General features: G+C 44.3%; 1 protein-coding gene across 4 annotated transcripts in view; it reads left to right on the top strand.

Moving 5' to 3' along the window:
- The first annotated feature begins 67 nt into the window (after positions 1 to 67).
- TRAF3IP1 (TRAF3 interacting protein 1) overlaps positions 68 to 25971 on the top strand; it is a 47010-nt gene continuing 21106 nt past the window's right edge. For 2 of the 4 annotated variants that reach the window (XM_067469867.1, XM_067469872.1), the window contains exons 1-7: positions 68 to 294; positions 6023 to 6091; positions 6311 to 6472; positions 11645 to 11773; positions 11875 to 12360; positions 13016 to 13099; positions 16942 to 17017. In XM_067469867.1, coding sequence (XP_067325968.1) covers positions 172 to 294; positions 6023 to 6091; positions 6311 to 6472; positions 11645 to 11773; positions 11875 to 12360; positions 13016 to 13099; positions 16942 to 17017 — 1129 coding nt within the window. In that variant the 5' untranslated portion in view covers positions 68 to 171. Of the gene's footprint in view, positions 295 to 1486; positions 1677 to 6022; positions 6092 to 6310; positions 6473 to 11644; positions 11774 to 11874; positions 12361 to 13015; positions 13100 to 16941; positions 17018 to 17307; positions 17410 to 25228; positions 25331 to 25971 lie in introns of those variants that run through there. The other 2 variants (XM_067469874.1, XM_067469870.1) reach the window with 2 other exon arrangements.

The raw sequence follows: 25971 nt of genomic DNA on the forward strand, positions 1-25971 counted from the left end.
TGCGTCCAATCGGGAGGGCGAGGAGGCGGGGCGGACCGCGCGCCGCCCGGTTGCTAGGCTGGCGGAGTTGGGTAGCAACGGCGGCGGAGGAAGGAAGGCAGGCGGGCGGGCGCGGGGCGCGCCGGGAGTTTGCGAGGGGCCTGGTCCGGTCCGGGCAGTCGGGGCGCCGCCATGCAGGGCTCCATGGTGCGGCGGACGCAGGAGCTGCTGGGTCGAGTGATACGGAAGCCGCCCCTCACGGAGCGCCTCCTCAGCAAGCCCCCCTTCCGCTACCTGCACGACGTGATCGGGGAGGTCAGGCCCGAGGAGGGAGGGAGGGAGGGAGGGAGGGAGGGAAGGGGCGCGAGGGGAGGGGGGCTGCGCGCGTGCCCCGTTGCTAGGCGACCAGAGGGAGGCCTTGGCCCTCACAGAATGCAGGCGTTGGGACTGCAAGCCAGGAAGAGGAGTGCCCACAGTCTCCATGCAGTGGAGCAGTGGAGATGGTTATGAAAACGCTCTTGGGTCGTCACTAGTGTAGAAATAGATAAGAGTTTGTTGTTCACAATCACTGTTCATGATTGGGCCAGGGCCTCATAAACCTTCTCCACTCATGACCCCTTTTTGTCCAAGACAGGTTTCTGTGACCCCTTTTAATTATTGACCCGTTTTAATTACAGATTGTCTAACTATGTATTTTAGCAATGGTTGTTTATTTGCTGTCGGGTTCTATTATTATTTGATACTTCACTTCACTTTATTTCTTAATTAGTCGCTCTCCACCAAGGTGCTCCGAGCAACTTACAATCTAAAATAGCAGTTACACAATATAAAAACATTCAACATAACAACATTCAACAGTGACTATTTGGCAAATTAGATCTGATTACTGAAATGCACACTTACTTACTTACTTAGGCGATCCCTCATTGGACGAGTAAGATGGTCTTCCTTGATGACTATTTTTATGGGTTTGTAGGTGGCTGTGGAGCCCTATTCTTGACCTGCATTTTCTCCCACAGTGAAGGCATTGGTTTCCAGGTGGAAGGTGGTCCCGGTCATGGTTGGCTTGACGTGCCTTCCTCCTGGCACATTTCTCTCTTTCACCCTCCACTTGTGCTTCCTCGAATTCTGCAGCACTGCTGGTCACAGCTGACCTCCAGCTGGAGCGGTCAAGGGCCAGGGCTTCCCAGTTCTCAGTGTCTATGCCAGAGATTTTAAGGTTGGCTTTGAGGCCATCTTTAAATCTCTTTTCCTGACCACCAACATTCCGTTTTCTGTTCTTAAGTTCAGAGTAGAGCAACTGCTTTGGGAGACGGTGGTCAGGCATCCGGACAACGTGGCCGGTCCAGCGGAGTTGATGGCAGAGGACCATCGCTTCAATGCTGGTGGTCTTTGCTTCTTCCAGCATGCTGACGTTTGTCCGCTTGTCTTCCCAAGATATTTGCAGGATTTTCCGGAGGCAGCGCTGAAGGAATCGTTCCAGGAGTTGCATGTGACGTCTGTAGACAGTCCACGTTTCGCAGGCATAGAGCTGGGCTGAGAGGACAATAGCTTTATAGACAAGCACCTTGGTATCCCTACGGATGTCCCAGTCCTCAAACACTCTGCTTCATTTGGGAAAATGCTGCACTCGCAGAGCTCAGGCGGTGTTGTATTTCGGTGTCGATGTTGACTTTGGTGGAGAGGTGGCTGCCAAGGTAGCGGAAATGGTCAACATTTTCTAATGCTACACCATTAAGTTGTATCTCTGGCGTTGGCACAACCAAACAGCCAAGTCTTGAGTGCCTTTACAAAAGGTCGCAACTCTGACATTGCTCTAATGTATGGAGACAATGAGTTCCACAGAATTGGAGTATAGGTTGAAAAAGCTCAATGCCTTGTAGCTTCCAGGTGTACCTCCCTAGGGCCCGGTATGTATAGGCAGGGGTGGCTCAACCCATTACGCAAAGTAAGCATTTGCAGTATAGTTGATTTTGCCCAGGGGCGCTCTTGAGGCGCTCTTGGGGGAAAATAGACCATGACATATGCGAGTTGTAGTTACTGGGAGGTATAGTTCACCTACAATCAAAGAGCATTCTGAACTCCACCAATGATGGAATTGAACCAAATATGGCACACAGAACTCTCATGACGAACAGACAATATATATCAGTGATGGGTTGGGGGGGGGGGCAAAGTACTGTTTGCTTACGGTTGAAAATTACCTAGGGCCGCCTCTGTGTATAGGAGATTTTTCTGGGTGGATCGAGGTGACCACTGATGGAGAAAAGGATTGAGGCGGTCCCTAAGATATAAAGGTCCTTGGCCATTTTGAGCTCTAAATGTCAGGATCGGTATCTTGTAAGAGATCCGATGTTCTATTGGTAGCCAATGCAGTTGTTGCAGAATCGGTGTAATATGGGAACTTATAGATGATCCCGCTAGCAGCCTGGCCGCTGCATTTTGGACCATCCAAATCTTCCGGGTTGTTGACTTTGGAAGGCTGGCATATAAGGCGTTGCAATAGTCCAACCTCGTGGTGACTGTTGCGTGGATTACCGTTGCCAATGCTTCTACCAAAAGGTAGGATGCCAATTTCCTTGCCTGGCGAAGATGAAAAAAGGCCTGCTTACTTATGGCAGTGATCTGGGCCTCCATCGTCAGCGATGAGTCCAACACAACCCCAAGGCTTTAAACAGTGGCAGACGGAACCAGAGCTTCCCCATCGAAACCAGGCAGAGACTGGATTAATTCTGGCGGCTGGCCGGGCCAGAGTATCTCAGTTTTTGCAGGATTCACTTTTAGTCTGCTCGCTCGCAGCCAACTCATCACTGCTTCCAAACACAGCCTAAAGTTCTCAGGAATCGCGGTTGTCCCAGGTTCGAGACGCAAGAGTAGCTGGGTATTGTCTGCATACTGGTAGCACCCTGCCATACGTTGCTGTGGCCCAGTCTGGTGATCTGGAAAATAAAGTAATTCGAAAGTGTTGGTTTCTAATATATGTAATTTCTTTATACTTGTGGGTAAACACTATTTCTTGCTGTTTCTTTGTCAGTGTTAATGTGATGGTTATCTGGTTTGCCTACATGTGACATATCATTGTCCTTCTCTAGGGGTCCCTTTCAAATCTATGATACTATATCTGTGTGTGAGAGAGAGAATCATATCTATCTATCTATCTCTATGGCTGGATGGCTCTTTGTCAGGAGGGCTTTGATTACGTTTTCTTGTCTTGGTGAAGGGAGTTCGACTGGATGGCCTTAAGTATTTTCTGTTGGTCATGGGGGTTCTGTGTGGGAAGTTTGCCCCGATTCTGTCGTTCATGGGGTTCAGAATGCTCTTTGATTGTAGGTGAACTATAAATCCCAGTAACTACAACTCCCAGATGTCAAGGTCTATTTCCCCCAAACTCCATCTGTGTTCATATTTGGGCATACGGAATATTTGTGCCAAGTTTAGTTCAGATCCATCATTGTTCCACAGTGCTCTCTGGATGTAGGTGAGCTACAACTCCCAAACTCAAGGTCAATGCCCACCAAACCCTTCTGGTGTTTTGTGTTGGTTATGGGAGTCCTGTGTGCTACGTTTGGTTCAATTCCATCATTGGCGGAGTTCAGAATGCTCTTTGATTGTAGGTGAACTATAAATCCCAGCAACTACAACTCCCAAATGAGAAAATCAATTTTTTTTAGTGAAGAACATACATTGGGTTGTTAGGTGTCTTGTGTCCAAATTTGGTGTCAATTCGTCCAGCGATTTTTGAGTTCTGTTAATCCCACAAACAAACATTACATTTTTATATATATAGACTAGCTGAGTGTGGACTCAGATAACCCAGTTCAAAGCAGATATTTTGAGATTTCCTGTCTTGATATTTGTGGATATATGGCAGTGAGGAAGGGCCCTAAGACTCTCAGAAGGCCAGGGTTCAAACTCCTGTTTAGGCATGGGAATCAGAGGACCCTTCCACACAGCCCTTTATCCCAGAATATCAAGGCAGAAAATCCCACATTATCTGAGTGTGGACTCAGATAACCCAGCTCAAAGCAGATATTATGGGATTTTCTGCCTTGATATTCTGGAACTAGCTGTCCCCTGCCACGCATTGCTGTGGCCCAGTCTGTGTATATGTGTCTTGCTTGTATATACATGTGTATATGTTTATATATGTGGTTTTGTGCATGTGCTATGTTTTTTTAAAAATGCATTTTAAGACTCTCGTGCTGTGTTTTTCAGTGTTTTTGTGAGTGATGGTCACTCATTGGCTTGAGAGGTGTCTTGTGGCCAAATTTGGTGTCAATTCGTCCAGTGGTTTTTGAGTTATGTTAATCCCACAAACCAACATTTCATTTTTATTTATATAGATCGTTGTTTAATATGTTCTCATCTTTTTACAGTTGTTTATTGTTTTCCTGTGCTTGAATGTTTGCCACTTTATGTTGTAAACCACCCTGAGTCCCTCCTGGGAGAGAGGGCGGGATACAAAGAAGTTGTTGTTGTTGTTGTTGTTGTTATACGGGCAACCCCCAAGTTACAAATATCTTACTTACAAATGACTCATCGTTAAGAACAGGGGTGAGACAACAGAAAGTGAGAGAAATCTACCCCTGGGAAGGGAAATTCACCCTTAAAAGAAAGAAAAGATGTATCCATTGAAGTTTCCTCACCAATCCTTGTTTCTGCATCAAGCCACATTTTTCTGAATCCAATTCTCACAGGGCAGAAAGTGTAATGAAATCTTCTGAACAGAGGCACAGACAACAAAACAAACACCACAGGGCAGGCATGTACCTGGGGGGCATGTACCAGCCCCCCCCCCCCCGGAAATTCTTATGGTGGTCCGTGAGAAGGCCTTAAAGGTAAAGGTAGTCCCCTGACATTAAGTCCAGTCATGTCTGACTCTGGGGTGTGGTGCTCATCTCCATTTCTAAACCGAAGAGCCAGCATTGTCTGTAGACACCTCCAAGGTCATGTGGCCGGCATGACTGCATGGAGAAGGCCTTACTGGTACATTATTTGAACTGTTATGTTTATTCATATCATGATCTGATCACCATGCTCAAGATATCCCATATGCATGGGGGTATTGGGGTAACGATACAAAAGGTTTGCTAGGGTAGACCCTCTTTCACTCAGACTCAGCTCCACCCCCCCCTCCCCAGAATCAAAATCCTGGCTACAGGCCTGCCACAGGGTTGTTGTTAACCCGTCCCTATACTGTCCAAAGCTAAATGTTTACTTACTTACTTAGGCGATCCCTCGTTGTCTGAGTAGGATAATCCTCCAGGGTGGGTCAGTGGGTGTCTATGGAGCCCTATTCTTGATCTGCATCATCTCCCGCAGTGAGGGCATTGGTTTCCAGGTGGAAGGCGGTCCCAGTCGGGATTGGCTTGATGCGCCTTCCTCTTGGCACATTTCTCTCGCCCTCCATTCATGCCTCTTCAAATTCTGCAGCACTGCTGGTCACAGCTGACCTCCAGCTGGAACGCTCACAGGCCAGGGCTTCCCAGTTCTCAGTGTCTATGCCAGAGTTTTTAAGGTTGGCTTTGAGCCCATATTTAAATCTCTTTTCCTGTCCACCGACATTCCGTTACTTTCAAAATGTACCTGTTCTGACTTACATACAAATTCAACTTGAGAACAAACCTATATAATCTTTTTTGTTTGTAACCAGGGGATTGCCTGTACTTGGAAAGCTTATAGCTTTTTTCCCAATTTAATGATTTATAGGTTGGAACAGTGCTACTCAGAGTGGTTTCTATGGACGTATATGCTGGGTATGGTACTGGTCCCCTGCTTCCAGTAAAGAAAAAAAAGTTCTAGCTAATGGGCACAAGTATGATACAGGTCCATAAAAAAACACATCGGAAAACTCTCCATATCAGATAGCTTACAGAGAAAGTTTTGGCAGATACTTACATTAGACAACTGGAATGTATCTGAAATCTTGTTAAAAAGTGGTAAATATGTAAACATTATAATCCTTATGGGAGCATGAATATATGTCCAAAACCACAGTACCTAGGAAACCCAGAAACGTAATACTCTTTTTATTGTTTCAAAGGTAATTAGATCAACCGGTTTCATGAAAGGATTATACACAGAAGCAGAGATGAAATCTGATAATGTCAAGGTATGTCTGCATTGTCATTATTTCTTTAGGTTTTTTTATTTAAGAAGTATTTCTCATACATGCACACATCAGTCTCTTAAAGATGAATGTAATGACTGAAGGACTGTTTCAAAAATGCTAAATAGTTGCTATATTCTTAAATTAAAGATTATGTCACATTTAGATTGTAATTTATAGAAAAATCTAGAAAATGTTACCTAAAACTATATTGTTCTACAGGACAAAGATGCAAAAATCAGTTTCCTTCAAAAGGCAATTGATGTGGTCATCATGGTGACAGGAGAGCCACTGGCAGTGAAACCGGCACGTATTGTTGCTGGGCATGAACCTGAAAGGACCAATGAACTACTTCAAGCAATTGCTAAATGCTGTCTTAATGAGGTAGAATCTTAGTGTATTTCTGTAATCGTGGAAGTCTGATATGTCCAAATATTTTTTGTTAAGCTGATGGAAAGGCAAGTTGGTGGAGAGCAGTAAGCAGTTACTTAGAAACAAGACAGGTTTTGTATGTTTGTTTGTTCTTAAGTGGAATTTTATATGTAAGTGGGAACAGGTACATTTCTAAAGTGTAACTCCAGCCATATATTTATTTATTTTGCATATTTGTATCCCATCCTTCTCACCCCTGGAGGGGGATTCAGGGCAGTTTCACAACAGGCATTCATTCAATGCCAACAACAGTAATAAATGATAAAAGCAATTAAAACATAGAATTACTAAAAAAACATTGTTTAAGTCACACAGGTTTGATATCATAGTCCAGGTCAGTCCATTGTCATTCACACAAATTCAGTCTCATTCTAAATTGTTGCCTCCACTGTTCAAACTCTTGGTCCCACAACCAGGTTTTGAGTTTCATTCTAAAGGTCAAGAGGGAGGGGACCAATCTAATGGGTAGAGAGTTCCATGGACGAGGGGCCACCACTGAGAAAACCCTGTCTCTCATCTCCACCAGTCGCGCTTGTGAGGATGGTGAGACTGACAGCAGAGACTCTCCCATCAATCTTAGACTTCACGATAGTTCATAGCAGGAAATATGTTCAGACAGGTAAGCTGGGCCAGAACTGTTCAAGGCTTTATAGGCTAAAGCCAGCACTTTGAATTGTGCTCGGTAGTAGATTAGCAACCAGTGGAACTGGCATAGCAGATGGGTTGTGTGCTCTCTGTATGCCACTCCGGGGAGCAACCAGGCTGCCATCCATTGAAGTAGTTGGAGCTTCCGAACAGTCTTCAAAGGCAACCCCACATAGAGTGCATTGCAGTAATCTATTCAGGATGTAATGAGAGTGTGGGCCAGCATGGCAGAGAGTGTGGACCAGCGTGGCGCACAAGTTTTAATTGTGCAAAAGCTCCCCTTTTGCACATGGGGTTCCAAGCTCGAGACATGGGGTTCCAAGCTCAGCAGTGAATCCAGGATCACTACCAAACTGTGATCCTGTGTCTTCAAGGGGAGTGTGTCCTCGTCCAGCACAGGCTGTAATTCTATGCCTGTGCTTGGCCTTGCAACTGACCAGGAGGACCTCTGTCTTGTCTGGATTCAATTTCAATTTGTTTGTCCTCATCTAGACTGTTACACCTGCCAAGCACCAGTTCAGGACCTGAATACCTCTTTAGTAACAGATGGGAAGGAGTGATAGAGATGAACATTATCTGCGTACAAATGACAACTCACTCCAAAACTCCGGATAATCTCTCCCAGTGGCTTCATGTAAATGTTAAACAACATAGGGGACAATACTGATCACTGCAAGACTCCAGAAGTCAATGATTGTGAGGTCAAGCAGGTGTTCCCCAGCAACGTTCCAGAAGGATACCGTGGTCAACGGTATCTAAGGCTGCTGAGAGGTCCAGCAGGCACACACTCCCCTGTCCAGCTCCCAGCATAGATAATCTAAGGCGACGAAGGCTGTTTCGGTACCATGTCCAAGCAAGTCTGTGCCCGGTCTAGATAATCAGTGTCTTCCAAGAACACCTGAAGTTGGAAGGCAACCACACGTTGCCCAAAAAGGGGAGATTGGAAACTGGCCAAAAGTTATTCAATTGGGTGGGGTCCAATAATTATTTATTTATTTGACCAGTCATGTGACAATTTCAAAATACAACACAGGCAAAAAGGTGAGGACAGCAGCTGACCTTCTGTTTACAGTCAGAGTCTTATTTTCCTGGTTCTTCTTTCAGGAAATCTGCTCTTTTCTTGATAGCTTTCAGAATAAAAAGGCTTACTCTGATTATGGTGGATCTTTCCTGTCCTTGCAAGAGGGATGTCAGAAGATCATTTCTATTGGGGGACCTGCAGTTGGATTATATTGGATGTAAATATCTGTCTCGCAATTCAGTATATGCTGGACAGTCAATTAAGAAATGTTCAATATCTTCCACAGTTTGTTCTCCCCATATGCAGAATCTCTTACTTCTTGGGATGCTACAGTAACACCCAGTTTGCATCATAATACCAAGTTGTTCAAAGCTAGCCCTAGTATATATTCTTCTTAAGGGTAGTGGAAGTGGAGTAGTTAGATAGTGTTCTAAATGAATATTCCCTTTGTGGGAAGCCAAAAACCTTGTGGCAGAAGACCTACCTATGCTTGTGAGGGCCAGCTGAGCATAGATATCTCAAGTGCGTTACATGAACACTTGTTTTGCTTAGGACCTAGATCGTTCAGAAATTGTAGAGGCAGGTCAATTTTAGCCAACTCATTATTTAGAGCCACTATCCATGATGACTTTAGGTCATGCTGGACTTGATCCTCTAGACCAGTGGTTCTCAACCTGTGGGTCCCCAGGTGTTTTGACCTACAACTCCCAGAAATCCCAGCAAGTTTACCAGCTGTTAGGATTGCTGGGAGTTGAAGGCCAAAACATCTGGGAACCCACAGGTTGAGAACCACTGCTCTAGACATAGGCAAGGAAGTCTACTGGGATTCAGACAGTTTACTTTTGATCAATAATTAAACTGTCTCATTAAGATTTGAGCTTTTACTGGGGGCATTCCTAGCTCCATCCTTACTGCTGCCATCAGCGTTGTTCTGGAAAGGCCCAGGATGGTGTGAAGCTGCTTAACTTGGAAGGCTTCGATCTTGGCCAAATTGATGTGCCCCCAAATTTCGGCCCCAAATATAAGTGTTGGCATTATTTTTGTCTTAAAGACTTCCAGGGCAGGTCTGATTGTGCCTGGGTATCTATGATGGTACAGCTTTTTAATGGAACCTGCTGCTTTCATTGCTCTTTGTATACTATGAGTAATGTGGTTAGCCCAAGCACCAGATGAAGAGAACATAATGCCTAGATAGGGTCCAATGATGTTTTTTTTCAACAGCGGTTTTATTCCAGCTTCTTTTAAGCTGGCTGGAAACTTGCCTTCCTCTAAGGAAGTGTTAACCACCATCTTCACCCACCCTGCCAATCTCCCTCTGGCTTTCTTTATCAGCCAGGATGGGCAGAGGTCTAGGATCTATGTGCTCACTCTCACCTCTTCAAAGATCTTGTCCACATCCTTGAGCTGCACCAATTGAAATGAATCCATCAAAACTGGACATGCAGGTGCTCATGTTACATCCTCAGAGATGGAGTCCAAGCCAGAGCAAATCATAGTGACTTTGTCTGCAAATAAATGAGCAAATGCTTCACAACGGGCTACCAAGTTGTCAGGGATCCCATCTTGGGAGACGGGATTTAATAACCCTCTGACTACTCAGAACAGCTCCGCCAAATGGTTCCTTGCAGACCCAATATTGGCTGCAAAGAAACATTTCTGTGCAGCTTTTATTGCCACAGTGGGCAGAGGTCTAGGATCTATGTGCTCACTCTCACCTCTTCAAGGTTCTTGTCCACATCCTTGAGCTGCACCAATTGAAATGAATCCATCAAAACTAGACATGCAGGTGCTCATGTTATATCCTCAGAGATGGAGTCCAAGGCAGAGCAAATCATAGTGTCTTAGTCTGCAAATAACTGAGCAAATGCTTCACAACAGGCTACCAAGTTGTCAGGGATCCTGTGACGATGTGTAAATTTTATTTCTTTGGTTATGTGTAGTTTGGACAGTGGTTTAGGGATGGTAAGTATGGGAGATTATGTTTTGTGGGAGAGGGTGGCTTTGTGTTAGCTGAGTTGCCATAGCAACAGGGGCGGAGCTAACGGCCTCTTCAGGAGGTAGCTGTTTTAAAAAGCCAGTTGTAAGCCGGTGAGCTACAGGAAGGGACTGATTTCTCTAGTGGGAGAAACAGGGAATTAGTCAGTACGCCAGCGAGCTACTGAGTGGACTGAATCTTTTGGTGGAGATTCAGGGAATCAATTGTTGACCAAGTGGTTGCAGAGAAGGACCCGGTACAGGGGGTTGTTGATTCTGAATTAAGAATCAAGGTTTGGCTGGGTTTAAGCCTGTTGTGCCAGCTGTGAAACCTTATGAAGTGTTTGCCTGAGTTTACTCATGAAACCTTTCCAATGTATCCATCAAGATTTGTGCCTCTTTTGAAGAACAGTTATACATTGTTATACTCCTGTTAAAATAAACTTGTTACTGTTTTCCTCAAGCCTTGCCTGATACAGTTTCTCCTAAGTTGAACAGCCTGCAATAGTAAAGTCAAGCCAAGAAAGTAAACGCTACACTATCAAGTGAATAAAGCCTTCTGTAATTAACAGTCCCTTTATAAAATAGCTCCTAGGTTGATATTGATCATTGCCCGACTTCCCTCATAGATTAGGTGGCAGTGGGTGCTTTACCACGCGCACCTTCACAATTGGTGGCATTCGGTGGCATTAAAACGGTCATCGTTACAATTGGTGGCAGCAGTTTAACAACTCCTTCACAGATCCCATCTTGGGAGACGGGATTTAATAACCCTCTGACTACTCGGAACAGCTCCGCCAAATGGTTCCTTGCGGACCCAATATTGGCTGCAAAGAAACATTTCTGTGCAGCTTTTATTGCCACAGTGTATACAAATACACAGTGCCCTTAGGTAGGCACCTACCTGTGTTTGGTTTGATTCACTAGGCTTTGTACGCCACACTCACTCTAGTCTTCTCTTCACACACACTCACATACAGAAATATATATACACACACACACATACAGAAATATATATATACACACACAAACACACATGCTTTGGATAGCTGAGAAACAGACATAAAAGAAAACATGAACAGGAATATTTGAAAGCCTGGAACTCCATACTGAGATACTAGAAACACTAAAGCCTCATTGTAGTCTTTAATTTGAAGATTATATATATGACAGGATAGGGGCACTGTATTCCTCTATGGGATAGTGCTAGATAGTGGTAATGCAGGGGAAATCTGCAGCCTAGTGGCATGTGTGTTTATCTAGAAGTAAGTTACACTGAATTCAGTGTACTCCATGGTAGGCATGGTTTTGGCTGTAGTCCTGAAAGAAATTCAGGACTAGCTGGAGGTAGCTAGAGGTAGCTGGAATTTTTATTCTTGTTTTATTCTTGTTTTAAAGCATCAGCATGTGTGTTACAGAAACAGACATTGCTGTTGTGAGTTTAAACTATACAGTACATTTTTGCTTGCATTTTCTCTTTATAGCTATCCAGTGATGAAGCTGTTCAAAAAGTTCTTGCTGGAGAGAAAGCAGATCTCAAAGGAAATACTTCGTCATCTTCTAAATCCCAAAATAAAGAATCTAGATCAGAAGACTATCGATCCCATAAAGAGGTGCTGTGAGCCATCTTTTAGATAAAGGAACTTTTTTTCTTGTTACATGGAAAACAAGGGGAAATGTTATTTGCAGTTTAATATTTTTCTATTTTATTTAGGGAAGAGGTGACTCCGAAATAAAAGAAAGAGGCCCACGCCAAGACCAAAAATCCAAAGAAGAGTTCAAAGAGGAAGAGAGCAAGAGAAAAGAAAAAGAAAGCGACAAACCTAAAGAATATACAAACCATCAAAAGAATCCTGAAAAAGATCGTTTTAAAGACAGGGAAAAGCATGAAAGAGAGAAAACTAAGAACAGATCTTCCAAACAGGGCAGAGAGACAGAAAAGATCAGGGACAGAGAAAAAGGAGAAGGAGCTAAAGAGGAACATGACAAAGAAAGGGATAGAGAAAGGAAACAACATGATGGAGGAAGAGAAAAAGACAGACTAAGAGAAAAAGACAGGGAAAGAGAAAGGGGTAGGGAGAAGGATAAAGAACACGAGAAGGTCAGAGAAAAGGGAAAGGATAGAGAAAAAGACAAACGAAAAGAGCGAGGCAGAGACACGGAGCAGTCACGAGAACAAGGAAAAGCCAAAGATAGAAAGGTAAAGCATTTTTTAAAGCATGGAAATTGACTATTGCTAGAAACTATGCTTAACAATTTTGTGTATTTCTAAATGTGTACATTGTCTAAACTTAATTTTAGTTTATATTCAGGAAACCCATTCCCCCCCCCCCCTCAATATCTGTAGTATTTACAGGAAATTGATAAATCACACTGATATTTTGTAAGGCAAACATCAGATAAACGGAAAATATATTATCATTATATTAGGGTAGTTATGTATTATATTTATATCTTTCACTGATTTTTTAATTTCAAATTACTGTTTTAATAAGTTGTGAACTGAGTTCCATTAATGGGGAAATGGCAGCATATTAATAAATCAAATAACAAAAATAGCTGAAGAAACAATTTCCAACTTGCGTATGGCCATTTGTTTTCTGAAATGTTAGTCATCATATCACTGAATTATTTTGAACATTTTGTCATCAAGAGATTTTTTTTTAATTGGACCATGCCATACAAACTGAATTTATTCCCAGTTTTTAATAGTAGTGGTTCACAATGCAAACCTTGAGACCAGAATTACATATCCATATTTGACCTCTCTGTCTGGATTAATTTTTTAGAGAGTTATAAGAAAAATAATACTAAACATTTCAAAGATTAAATATATACACATTTTCTTTCTTTAGGCCACAGGAAGTGAGGAGAATGTGATTAAAGCGTCAGCAGAACGATCTGAAAAAGATAAAGATAGTGCGGAGCCAGATAAAGAAGTAAGGAATAAAAATAATTTGCTGGTGACGGTAGTTTCCTATTACTATATTCCTGTAAACAAGTGCAAATGAGTACACTGGACTCTTGGTATTCACTCGGGTTCTGTTCCTTGTTGTTAACAAAGCCAACATATTTCTGGGTATTAATTTTTTTAATAAGATACGAGGGGCGTTCATTAAAGATTTCCCCTGACCCACTTCTATTTTATCACAGGATACTGAAACTGCACATGTGTAATATATACATCTCTAATGGTTACGTGCCAATTTACAACTCAGAACGTGGTGTGAGGTTTGATAATGGACCCAGTGGAATACAAGCGTAGTCATCAAGTTCCTTTATTTGAAAGGCCGCACACCAAAGGAGACATTTGATGGGATGAAAGAGGTGATGATTCCCCATCATACACTGCAGCCAAGAACTGGCATTGTCCATTCAGATGTGGTCAGACTCCAATTCCAGGGCAACCTCATTCTGCTATTGAATAATAATAATAATAATAATAATAATAATAATAATAATCTTTATTTATACCCCGCCACCATCTCCCCCAACGGGGACTCAGGGCAGCTTACATGAGGCCAAGCCCAAACAGCAAATTACAATACAGTAAAATACAATAAAATAAAAACCGAAACGCAAGCAACAACAGTAAAATACAAAAACATGATGAATACAATAAGCAATGAAAGCAAAACATAAGAATGCAATGAACAATTACAATAACAGTGAGCGGGCCGCATGTATAATAAAATGATTTTAAAAACTCAGGGTGAGATAAAAGGAGCAGATTAGTTGCAAGGGAGAGCTCATAGGGAAACGGGGTAGAAAACAGGCCTTCGTACAAGGGGGAGGTGTACTCCAAGGACAAAAGCTTTGAGGCGAGCAGTAGCATAAGGTTGTATGGCTACTCTCCAAAAGTGCAGCGGCAGAGCCAGGTCTTGAGATTCTTTTTAAAGTTTTTTAAGGTAGGGGCTTTCCTAATCTCTCCGGGCAACGAACACACCACCCAGCAAGTGGGGAGTTGCCATTTTGGAAAATCGCTGTGTAACTATTTTATTGATTGATTGATTGATTGATTTGACTTGTATACTGCCACTCCCAATTTGGCTCGGGGTGGTTTACAGCAGTAGATTAAAAACAATACAACCAACTTTAAAATACAATAAAAATGAGAACAGACATAGTCCCGAGTTATTCACCCATCAAAAGCTTGTCGGAAAAGAAAGGTTTTACAGGTTTTCCGAAAAGCAAGTAGCTCTCGGATGGTTCGGGTTTCAACTAGCAAGGCATTCCATAAATAAGGGGCCACAATTGAGAAGGCTCTCTGTCTAGTAGAGGACAGATGGTAAGTCCGGATGTTGGGGACTTCAAGCAAATTTTGGTCTTCAGAACGAAGTAATCTCTGGGGTTGGTAGGGGGATAAGCGGGCCCTCAGGTATGCCAGCCCCAGACCATATAAGGCCTTAAAGGTTAGTACCAGCACCTTGAAAGTGATCCGGTACTCAATCGGAAGCCAGTGCAGCTGTTGTAGAATTGGGGTGATACGACACCGAAAACGAGCCGCCGCATTTTGCACCAGCTTCAGTTTCTGGATCACTGACAAAGGAAGGCCAATGTAGAGGGTGTTACAGTAGTCAAGCCTCGAGATGACCATCGCCTGGATCACCGTAGCCAGGTCATTCCTAGATAGGTAGGGAGCCAGTCGCCTAGCCTGACACAGATGGAAAAACGCAGATCTGCTCATGGCAGAGACCTGGACCTCCATTGTGAGCAGAGGGTCCAATAAGACACCAAGACTTTTTACAGAAGATGACAGACGTAGTGTCTCGCCATCCAGGGTAGGCAGTTGGATCTCCCTCCCACCCGGACGGCCCAGCCAAAGGATCTCCGTCTTCGCTGGATTCACCCTCAACCTGCTGGCACGCAACCATCCAGTAACGGCCTCAAGGCACTGATGGAAATTTTCGGGTACGGAGTCCAGCCGGCCCTCCATCCTCAGAATGAGTTGAGTGTCATCAGCATACTGGTGGCACTCAAGCCCAAAGCTCTGCACCAGTCGGGAAAGCGGTCGCATATAGATGTTAAATAATAGAGGAGATAGAATAGCTCCCTGCGGGACCCCGCAAGTTAGCGGAGATCTCTCGGAAACCATCCCTCCCCTCACACACGCTGTCCCCGATTCTGGAGGAAAGAGGACACCCATTTAAGGGGTATCCCCTTAACCCCAGTCATGGCTAGGCAGTGGATCAATAGATTGTGATCTACCGTATCAAATGCTGCTGTGAGATCCAATAACCCAAGCAGCGCTGATCTGCCTTGATCCATCTGGCAGCGGAGCTGATCTGTGATGGCAACTAGCACAGTCTCCATCCCATGCCCCCTATGGAAGCCGGACTGGAAGGGATTGAGTCCGTCTGTTTCATTTAGGAACTGCTGCAACTGTTCTGCTGCTGCCCTCTCAACCACCTTGCCCAGAAATGGAAGGTTCGAGACTGGGCGGTAGCTAGAGGGAACCGAACGATCTAAGTCTGGTTGTCAAGATTAGTTTGGGGTCCATGTGAAAAAAATCATCTTCACATGCATAAGGTATCTGCTCACTGGGTCACCCGGGTGTTCACATCTTTCCAGAGCAGGAACAAGTTGAATGCTCTCTGGCTCTATTGACAATGTGCCATGGAAATCAGGGAGACTTTTTCAACAGACTGATCACACAGGATGAAAGCTGGGTCCATCACTATGATCCTGAGACCAATCAATGCAATGGAAACATCACAACTCACTGCCTCCAAAAAAGGAACATGCCCAATTCTAGGCAGGCAAGGTCATGCTCACAGTATTTTGGGACCAGCACATAGTATTGATGGATTTCCTAGGTACCATGATCTATGCTTCACTGCTGAGGAAATTGTGAGAGGCCATCAAAACCAAGAGACTTTGCTGTCATTCTCAGCAAAGGTGTCCGCCTTCTGCAAGGCAATGCACTACTTCATAACTTAATGTTGCCCAAATGGAAGTATGATCCTGTGGCTTTGAAATTCTACCGCGCCCCCTTTATTCACCCGACCTCACACCATTGGACTTCCACCTCTTTCCAACAGTGAAGTTATTTTTGAACAGCAAGCATTTTTCAGATCACGAGGCTCCTCCCTAAACTACAAACCCCAGAATACTGCAGGATGCAGAAACCAGGTTTAAAGTGGATTCATTATCTAGTGTAATGAGGTAATATGTATCTCTTACCCTTTAACTGACCTCTTCTTCCTATTTCGAAAAAGGTATAGCCCTGATCCCATCTACATCTAATCAATGGTATCGTATACGGTTGGCCTTTCATATCCATAGATTTGACCATCCACAGCTTAAAAATATTCTTGATTTTGCCATTTGTACAAAAGGACACCCTTTTACCATGCCATTGTATATAATGAGGCTTGAGCATCCATGATCTTTGCTATCCACAGAGGTTCTGGAACCAAACCCCAGCAGATACCAGGGTCCCGATATCTCCTTCTGAAATTAACTACAGCCATATAAAATTAATTACACTGTCATATAAAATCCTGATTATCTGCCTTGTACTCAATTACATGGCAGTGTGAACTCAGATAATCTAGTTCACACTGTGGATTATCAGCTTTGATAATCTGGATTATATGGCAATTTAGAAGGGGCCTATGCAGTATCTCTCCAACCATTTGTAAAGAAGTTCAAACAACACTGATAGTGCTTCATTATATTTGAAAACTGTGTATCTGTGACTGTTATCATTGCATATTAGGGCAACACAAGTATATTGAAAATTGTGGATAATTGGCTTTTCTCATGCATTTTTTTCAAGAGTGAAAATGCAACAAGATTATCAAGGCATCATTCAACCAAGGGGCCGAGACAACGAGATAAACCCGGAGGTGAAGGTAACTGAAACAAGACTTCCTTTTATTGTTACAGATCTCTCATTCATAGGGTCGCCATAAGTCAGATTTGATTTCATAGCAGTTGACAACAATAACAACAAAGCACAGCTACTGCTGAGGTGGTAATGCTACTATATCTGCAAACTACTGATACCATGGCACACACTTTTATTAGCTTTAAGAAATAGCTCCAAACCATACAAATAAATACCTTTTCCTCATTTTAGAATCATTGAATGATTTTTAAACTAGTAATTGTGCATATCTTGCTGTGCATTTTTTCATGTCAGGACGAAAGGAAGCTACTAAAACCTTATCTAGTCATTCTATTGAAAGAACAGGTAGCATATTGAAAGAAAAATTTCAGCAAGCTGTTAAAGCACAGGAGCCAGGTAAGGAAAAGCAAAGCTGTCTTGCTTGATCTTTTAGTGAGAAATATCTGTTAGATATTGATAATTAAATAGCATAGTCATACAGTAATGGGACTTTAATTTTAACCAGTATGATAATATAATTTCTATACAAAAGCTTTCTTAAATATTTTTGAATCCGACAAGAATGATTTTGAGTAGTCATTGAGACTAAGCTAAAAATTGAAGAAGAAAAAAACTATAGTGCATATCTGTCAGAAGCTCACTTCATCTGGTTTATTCCTTTTGTGTAGAATAGAGTTGACTTATGCTATCTATAGACATCCTGTCATGGGTATTAGTATCATTGAGTTTAAGTGAAAAGTGTAGACTGGGTTTAGAACAGAAATTTGTCTACTTTGTCAGTGGCAGATAGATAGGAAAACAAAGTGCTGACTTGTTTAAAAATCCAGAATACCCCAAAATAGAAACATTTTGCTGCCAGCCTACTAGTTCCACTTTGGGGAAAGGGAACTAGTCCATATCGAGTGCAAAGTTTTTCCTCAAGGAGCCTGATGATGGAAAGAGAAATGGGTAGACTCTGCTTATGCAAGGCCCATGTAAAAAGATGTTTCAGATTCTTCTGCATTTGATTTCCACTTGGCCAATGGCAGCATGCATCAGGTCAGAATGGACACCCTAAAAAACATGAGGGCATTTGCAAAGTATAGAGAGGTGTGTTATTTATTTGGGGGGAATAAAAAATAATCCCAAACACACACCAGAACACCACTTAAGATTGGAATGGCGCTTCTGAGATTTACAAGCCCCAAAACTCAAATAGGCTGATGATAGAAAGCAGGTAACTTTCCGCCTGGCCGAAACAAACCCTATTTGAAAGCACACTGGCACACACCAACTTAGTGCTGATATGCCCTTGGCTTATTTGAGTTAACTTGCAAAAGAGTGTGATTGTGTTAGCCCTCAGGCTTGTGTTACTGAGGTACCCTTTAAAGTTATTTCTTTAAAAATATACGCTGCCACAATTAGTTCTTGAACACTGTTTAAAGCTGCTTTTGAAGTCTTTAAGCACAGAGGCACACTTGAGTCAGTTGTGATGAAACAGGAACAATAAAGTTTATTAATAAGAACAGGAACAATGCAGGTACTATCTTGGCTGTTACAGAGATTTGTCTTGAAAGCGTAATGGTTACAAAAACAGTTCTGACTTTGTTACTCAAGAAACTCTCCCTCCAAAAACAATCCTGCCAGGATAGTTTCTCTGACAGAAATTCTTCAGCAATACAGATAGTCCTCACCTGGATCTATCCTACTACTACCCAGCTATCCTCCCAATAGCCTGTAAGTCTTCACTAGCTACCCTGCTAGCAAACTCTGGCCAATCTCAGGCCTTTTCTACTAACCCGCTACACCACAATTCTTCTAAACACCCTCTCTCTTTAACACCCAGGTTCGAACTCCTGACAGGGATTTTAAAAGCTTCTCTTTTTAAAGATACTTTTTCATCTTGGCAAGTTAGGCTCCGTCCATTCTAACTTAGCCAATCACATTCCTTTCTCATTTCCCTCCAAAAGTCTGCTTTAACTAACCCCCCCCCCTTCCAGGAAATGAATGACAAAATGGAGTCCTGTCAACTCCTTGAGCCTACAATTTTCCTAGTCCTATTCTAAGCCGAGCTGGAAGTAGATTCATTACACAGAACAACCCATTTGCTGCTGCATGTGTCCATCCAGTGTAGAATAAAGAAGATTCATGTAACTGATGCCTTTTTTTAAAGGGCAGAAAGCATTTGGGATGACTGCTTTTTTCAGGGCTCTTACATAATAGTAGTCTTCCTATGGGATTTTCTCTTCTATTGGCTTGGGGAATGCATGGTGAATAAAATAAATACAAGATAATAGCCTTCAAGCAGAAAGCCGGCAAGCTGTTAAAATACTCAGAATAATTCTTTTTTGTCATTGTCATAGTCAGATTCAATGGATGAGGAGATCAGATTGTGATTTTACTGATGAGACGTGACGGATTAGTTATTGGATGTATTGATGTTTGTTCATTTACTGATGTATTGTTGTATTGTTTTAACTGCTTTAGTGATTGTTTAGATGCTAATGCTATGCACTTTGTATATTGTCCTGTTGTAAACCGCACTGAGTCGCCTACGGGCTGAGATAGTGCGGTATACAAATAAAGTAAATAATAATAAGATTCAATAGTTTTTGGTTTATTATTATTATTATTCATTAAACTTTATTTATACCCCGCTACCATCTCCCCAAGGGACTCGATGCGGCTTACATGAGGCTGAGCCCACAATACCCTCCCTGCTCAATGTCTTTTTCCTTTATCACCCACCCCACCCCAGCCCCACCCTTCACACAAGCCCTCTCAGTCACATAGCTGAGGTTCATCAACAAGGCTTGATCAACTGCTTGTTTCTCTTATATTAGTATTAATAGAGTATTCTGTCTTCAGACCAAGAGTAGTCCTCTGATTCCTTCACACTTTTTCACTTCCCCTCCTTCCCTATCTTCTCTATCAAGGCTCCTTGAGGGAAAAATCAACAGGCACTTGGGCATGCGATTAACCCTCTTTCCCTCTGTCCCTCAGTTACCACATATATGCAAATACAGTGAAATCTCAACTTACAAGCGCACCAACTTATGCGTTTTCTGAAATACAAGCCGCCTCTTTTTCAGTTTTTGGCTTTGAAATGTAAGCTGAGATCTGAGTTATTAATTCCCTCCCCAAAGTCCTCCAGAGAGGTCTTAAAGGCTGCTGCTGCCACCTCTGCATTTTAGCTAAGACAGGGCATGAGAATAATAATAATATAATAATAAACCTTTATTTGTACCCCGCTAGCATCTCCCAGAGGACTCGGTGCGGCTTACAAGTGGCCGAGCCCAAATACATCAGTAAAAACACAGCAACAACAATACAACAAAATGAACTCAAAACAAAGCAATAAACATTAACAAAACACCACGACGCATTATTTTCCATCGCAGGGCCAAATGCAATAGTTAAAATTAAAAATATGCTGGGCATGACCAGGTGAAAAGGGTAGGTATTTGGAGGGGGAGGGGGCATGCATATATCCTGGGTCTCTAGTAAAGTGCATTTGGGGACCTGTTGCTTGGAATTTCCTTATTCTGGGAAGGCAAACTGGAACAACCACGTTTTCAAGCTCCTCGTAAAAATTGCCAACGTTGGGGCTTGCCTGATGTCCTTAGGGAGACAGTTCCAGAGTCGAGGGGCCACCACCGAGAAGGCCCTGTCCCTCATCCCCACCAATTGCGCTTGCGATGCAGGTGGGATCATGAGCAAGGCCTCTCCAGATGATCGAAGAGATCGTGTGGGTTCGTAAACAGATGCGGTCACGCAGGTAGGCGGGTCCCAAACCGTTCAGGGCTTTATAGGTAAGCACCTGCACCTTGAATTGGAACCAGAAAATGAACGGCAGCCAGTGGAGCTCCTTAAAAAGGAGGGTTGACCTCTCCCTGTAAGGAGCACCAGTTAACAACCTGGCCGCTGCCGTCGGACCAATTGAAATTTCCGGGCCATTTTCAAGGGCATCCCCACGTAGAGTGCATTACAGTAGTCCAGTCTGGAGGTGACTAAGGCATGGACCACCCTGTCCAGATCCGCCTTCACGGAAGCATTGTGTGCACATTTGCAGCCATCTCCCCCACAAAACCTGAGTGTGAGTTCTGATTTTTAAATCTGGCAGAAAAAAACGAAATGCAACCCGACTGGCTGGGAAGGATCAGTTTTCTTGGCAGGAGTCCTTAATTGGCAGGGGAGATTACATACCCCAAAATCCGAGCACATACACGTCCGGTCTCCCCTCACATGCAGGAGTCCTTGATCGACAGGGGAGATCACATACTCTATCCCCTCACACACAGCCCTCCAGGCTAACTCCAGACATAGGCAGTGGCATCAGCAGCTCAGCACCACCATGCAAGCTGTGCTGTGTTCCTTTGGAGCTGCTCCTGGCTTGCAGATCATGAGTGGAGCCAGGAGGGAGGGTGGGCGGGAGAATCAAGTTAGAGTGCTCTCCCCCACCTCCTTCAGCATCTTCTCTGATCTTAAAGGTAAATACACTTATTTATTTATTTATTATTTATTTACTTTACTTGTATACCGCACTCTCTCAGCCCGTAGGCGACTCAGTGCGGTTTACAGCCAGGACAATATACAAGGTGCACAACATTAGCATTTAAACAGTAACTAAAGCAACTACATCGATATAACAATATAACAGTACATCAATATAACATCTATACATCTATATAACTAATCCATCACGTCTCATCAGTAAAGTCATAATCCGATCTCCTCGTCCATTATTCCAAGTTCCAAAATCAATCAGTTGGTTGCACTGCTTAATTAAACGCCTGTTCAAAGAGCCAGGTCTTTACTCTTCTTCTGAACGCCAGCAAGGAGGGGGCCAATCTAATGTCTGCGGGAAGGGCATTCCACAGCCGAGGGGCCACCACTGAGAAGGCCCTGTCTCTCGTCCCCACCAACCATGCTTGTGAGGCTGGCGGGATCGAGAGCAGGGCCTCCCCGGACGATCTTAATGTCCTAATTGGTTCATAGGGGGTGATGCGTTCGGACAGATAGGTCGGGCCAGAACCGTTTAGGGCTTTAAAGGCTAAAGCCAGCACTTTGAATTGTGCCCGGTAGCAAATTGGCAGCCAGTGGAGCTGGCACAGCAGAGGAGTGGTGTGCTCCCTGAGTGCCGCTCCTGTTAACAACCTGGCTGCCGATCGTTGGACCATTTGTAGCTTCCGAGCAGTCTTCATAGACAACCCCACGTAGAGAGCATTGCAGTAGTCTATACGGGATGTAACCAGCGCGTGGACCACCGTGGCCAAGTCAGACTTCCCAAGATACGGGCGCAGCTGGTGCACAAGTTTTAATTGTGCGAATGCTCCCCTGGTCACCGCCGAAACCTGGGGTTCCAGGCTCAGCGATGAATCCAGGATCACACCCAAGCTGCGAACCTGCGTCTTCAGGGGGAGTGTAACCCCGTCCAACACAGGCTGTAACCCTATACCCTGTTCGGCCTTACGACTGACCAGGAGTACCTCTGTCTTGCCTGGATTCAGTTTCAATTTGTTCGCCCTCATCCAGACCGTTACAGCGGCCAAGCACCGGTTCAGGACCTCGACAGCCTCCTTAGTAGAAGGTGGGAAGGAGTGACAGAGTTGGACATCATCTGCGTACAGATGACACCGTACCCCGAAACTCCGGATGATCTCCCCCAACGGCTTCATGTAGATGTTAAACAACATAGGAGACAAGATGGAACCCTGAGGAACCCCACAAGACAATGGTTGTGAGGTAGAACAGGTGTCTCCCAATAACACCTTCTGAGATCGACCCTCTAGGAAGGACCGGAGCCACTGCAGAACAGTTCCTCCAAGGCCCATTCCCGCGAGGCGTCCCAGAAGGATTCCGTGGTCGACGGTATCGAAGGCCGCTGAGAGGTCCAGCAGAACCAACTGAGAGGTCCCCCTGTCGAGCTCCCGGCGTAGATCATCCGCTAAGGCGACCAAGACTGTCTCGGTTCCATGTCCCGGTCTAAAGCCAGACTGCGCCGAATCCAGATAATCCGTGTGGTCCAAAAATACCTGGAGTTGTGAAGCCACCACACGTTCCAGGACTTTGCCCAAAAAGGGGAGATTGGAAACTAGCCGAAAGTTGTCGAATTGAGTGGGGTCTAGTGATGGTTTTTTCAACAGCGGTTTTACTATAGCTTGTTTTAAGCTCGCTGGAATGTTGCCTTCCCGAAGGGAGGCGTTAACCACCACCGTTACCCACTCGGCCAATCCCCCTCTGGCTTGCTTCAGAAGCCAGGATGGACAGGGGTCTAGGAGGCATGTGGTAGGCCTCATTCCTCCAAGTATCTTGTCCACATCCTCGGGTTTCACCAATTGAAATGAATCCATCAAAACCGGGCAAGCAGATGCTCCAGCTACATCCTCAGAGACTGCGTTAATATGGCATCCAGCCCAGAATGAATCAAAGCAACTTTGTCTGCGAAGAACCGAGCAAAAGCTTCACAGCGTGCTACTGAGTTGTCAGGGCTCCCATCCTGAGTGGTGGGATTTAAAAGGCCTCTGACAACTCGGAACAGCTCCACCGGACGGTTCTTCGCAGACGCAATAGTGGCCGCGAAGAAAGATTTCTTTGCGGCCTTTATTGTCACGGCATATGCCCTTAAAAAGGACACAAACCGTGTTCGATTTGGCTCGCTCGGATCCGAACGCCACACACTCTCTAGTTCCCTCTTCCTTCACTTCATCGCTGCCAGCTCCTCGTTGAACCAAGGGGCTGGTTTAGCTCGGCTACTTGAGAGGGGACGTTCTGGAGCAATCGTGTCTATTGCCCTAGTCATCTCTCTATTCCAGAGAGTGACCAGGGCATCAACAGGATCACCAACCGAGGTGGCGGGAAACTCCCCAAGAGCCGTCAGGAATCCATCCGGATCCATAAGCCTCCTGGGGCGGACCAACTTAATGGGTCCCCCACCTCTGCAGAGGTTAGGGGGTGCAGTGAGCCTAAATCTGACCAGGTGGTGGTCGGTCCATGGCAACGGAGAGATAGACAACTCCTCAATACCGCCACCATGCTCCCATCCCTGGCAGAAAACCAAATCCAACGTGTGTCCTTTACTGTGAGTGGGGCCAGATACCCGTTGGGACAGCCCCATGGTTACCATGGAAGACATGAAGTCCTGAGCCGCTCCTACTAGGGTAGCCTTGGCATGAACATTGAAGTCCCCCAGCACAAGAAGCCGTTGGGACTCCAACGCCAAGCTCGAGACCACCCCCACTAGCTCAGGTAGGGAGACCGTAGTGCAGCGAGGTGGGCGGTACACTAACAGAGTCCCTATTCTGTCCCGGTCACCCACCCTCAGGTGGACACATTCATAATTGGTTGACTGCGGGATGGGGCTCCTGGTCAGAGGGATGGTATTTCTATAGACCACCGCAACCCCGCCTCCACGCCCTCCGGATCTTGGTTGGTGCTGCACAGAGAACCCTGGTGGACAGAGCTGGGTTAAATTTACACCTCCCGCTTCATCCAACCAGGTCTCCGTGATGCACGCCAGATCTGCCCGCTCATCCAGGATCAAATCCTGGATAAAAGTTGTTTTTCCGTTGACAGATCTGGCGTTCAACAGCACCACCTTCAGTCCGGAGGGACCGCCATCCTGGGTACACCGACTTACCATGTCAGGAGACTGATTTATGGTTACTAAGTTACCAGGGTCCCTAGGCCGAATTAAAGGTCTCCCTTTCCTTCATCTCCCCCTCCCCATTATGGTGACTATGGGGGCCCCTTAAGACTCAATCTGTACTGAGTGAAGTCATTGGTCCATCTAGGTCAGAGTTATCCCTGACTGACAAATGCTCTTCAAAATTTCTAGCATTACCTGGAGATATCTTCTGCTCCCATTCAAGTACTCACCAGACTTGACTTTTCTTTATTTCCAAAATAAGCAGAGATCAGGTTTATTCCAGATGATATGTTGGTAAAATAATTGGGAACTTTGAAAATACAAGAATTTTTCATTTAGAAAGGAAGACATGTAGCAGCTAGAAGTGATGTTTGCCACCTCCTGTTTCTGGTGGTGGGGATAGTTTGAACTATCCCAATCAAAATACTGTGATTTATTCCAAAAATATTAGGAGAGAAATTATGCAGATGGTGCATTTTGTAAAGATGTATATCTGACATTAAAGCAAGTTGAATTCCTACAATAGCACAGATCTTATTATCCTTTAAGTGATTTAACTAGGCTTTCTACTACAAACATTTATGCTAGGAATAATGAAAGCTAATAGCAGTGCAGCTAGACATGCAGATGAGAAATTGACAGCTATTTTACAAAGAAAATCTGAAGGAGAGATTGCAATAAAGCAGAGAGGTAAGCAAGCAAGAGACCTTCAGTGAGTTTTTTTGGAAGGTATATAAGTTATATGATTAAGTATTATTTCCCTTTTTAAAGCCATTTTCTGCCTTTTAAATATTACATACATAAAGTTAAACATTAACAACCTCAGATATGCAGATGAGACCACTCTGATGGCCGAAAGCAAGGAGGAGCTGAGGAGCCTTCTAATCAAGGTGAAAGAAGAAAGCGCAAAAGCTGGGTTGCAGCTAAACATCAAAAAAACCAAGATTATGGCAACAAGAATGATTGACAACTGGGAAATAGAGGGAGAAAATGTGGAGGCCGTGACAGACTTTGTATTTCTAGGCGCAAAGATAACTGCAGATGCAGACTGTGGCCAGGAAATCAGAAGACGCTTACTTCTTGGGAGGAGAGCAATGTCCAGTCTCGATAAAATAGTAAAGAGTAGAGACATCAGACTGGCAACAAAGATCCGCCTAGTCAAAGCCATGGTATTCCCTGTAGTAACCTACGGATGTGAGAGCTGGACCTTAGGGAAGGCTGAGCGAAGGAAGATCGATGCTTTTGAGCTGTGGTGTTGGAGGCAAGTTCTGAGAGTGCCTTGGACTGCGAGAAGATCCAACCAGTCCATCCTCCAGGAAATAAAGCCCGAC

The sequence above is a fragment of the Anolis sagrei genome, chromosome 1 (genome assembly GCF_037176765.1).
Source record: "Anolis sagrei isolate rAnoSag1 chromosome 1, rAnoSag1.mat, whole genome shotgun sequence".
Lineage (NCBI taxonomy): Eukaryota > Metazoa > Chordata > Lepidosauria > Squamata > Dactyloidae > Anolis > Anolis sagrei.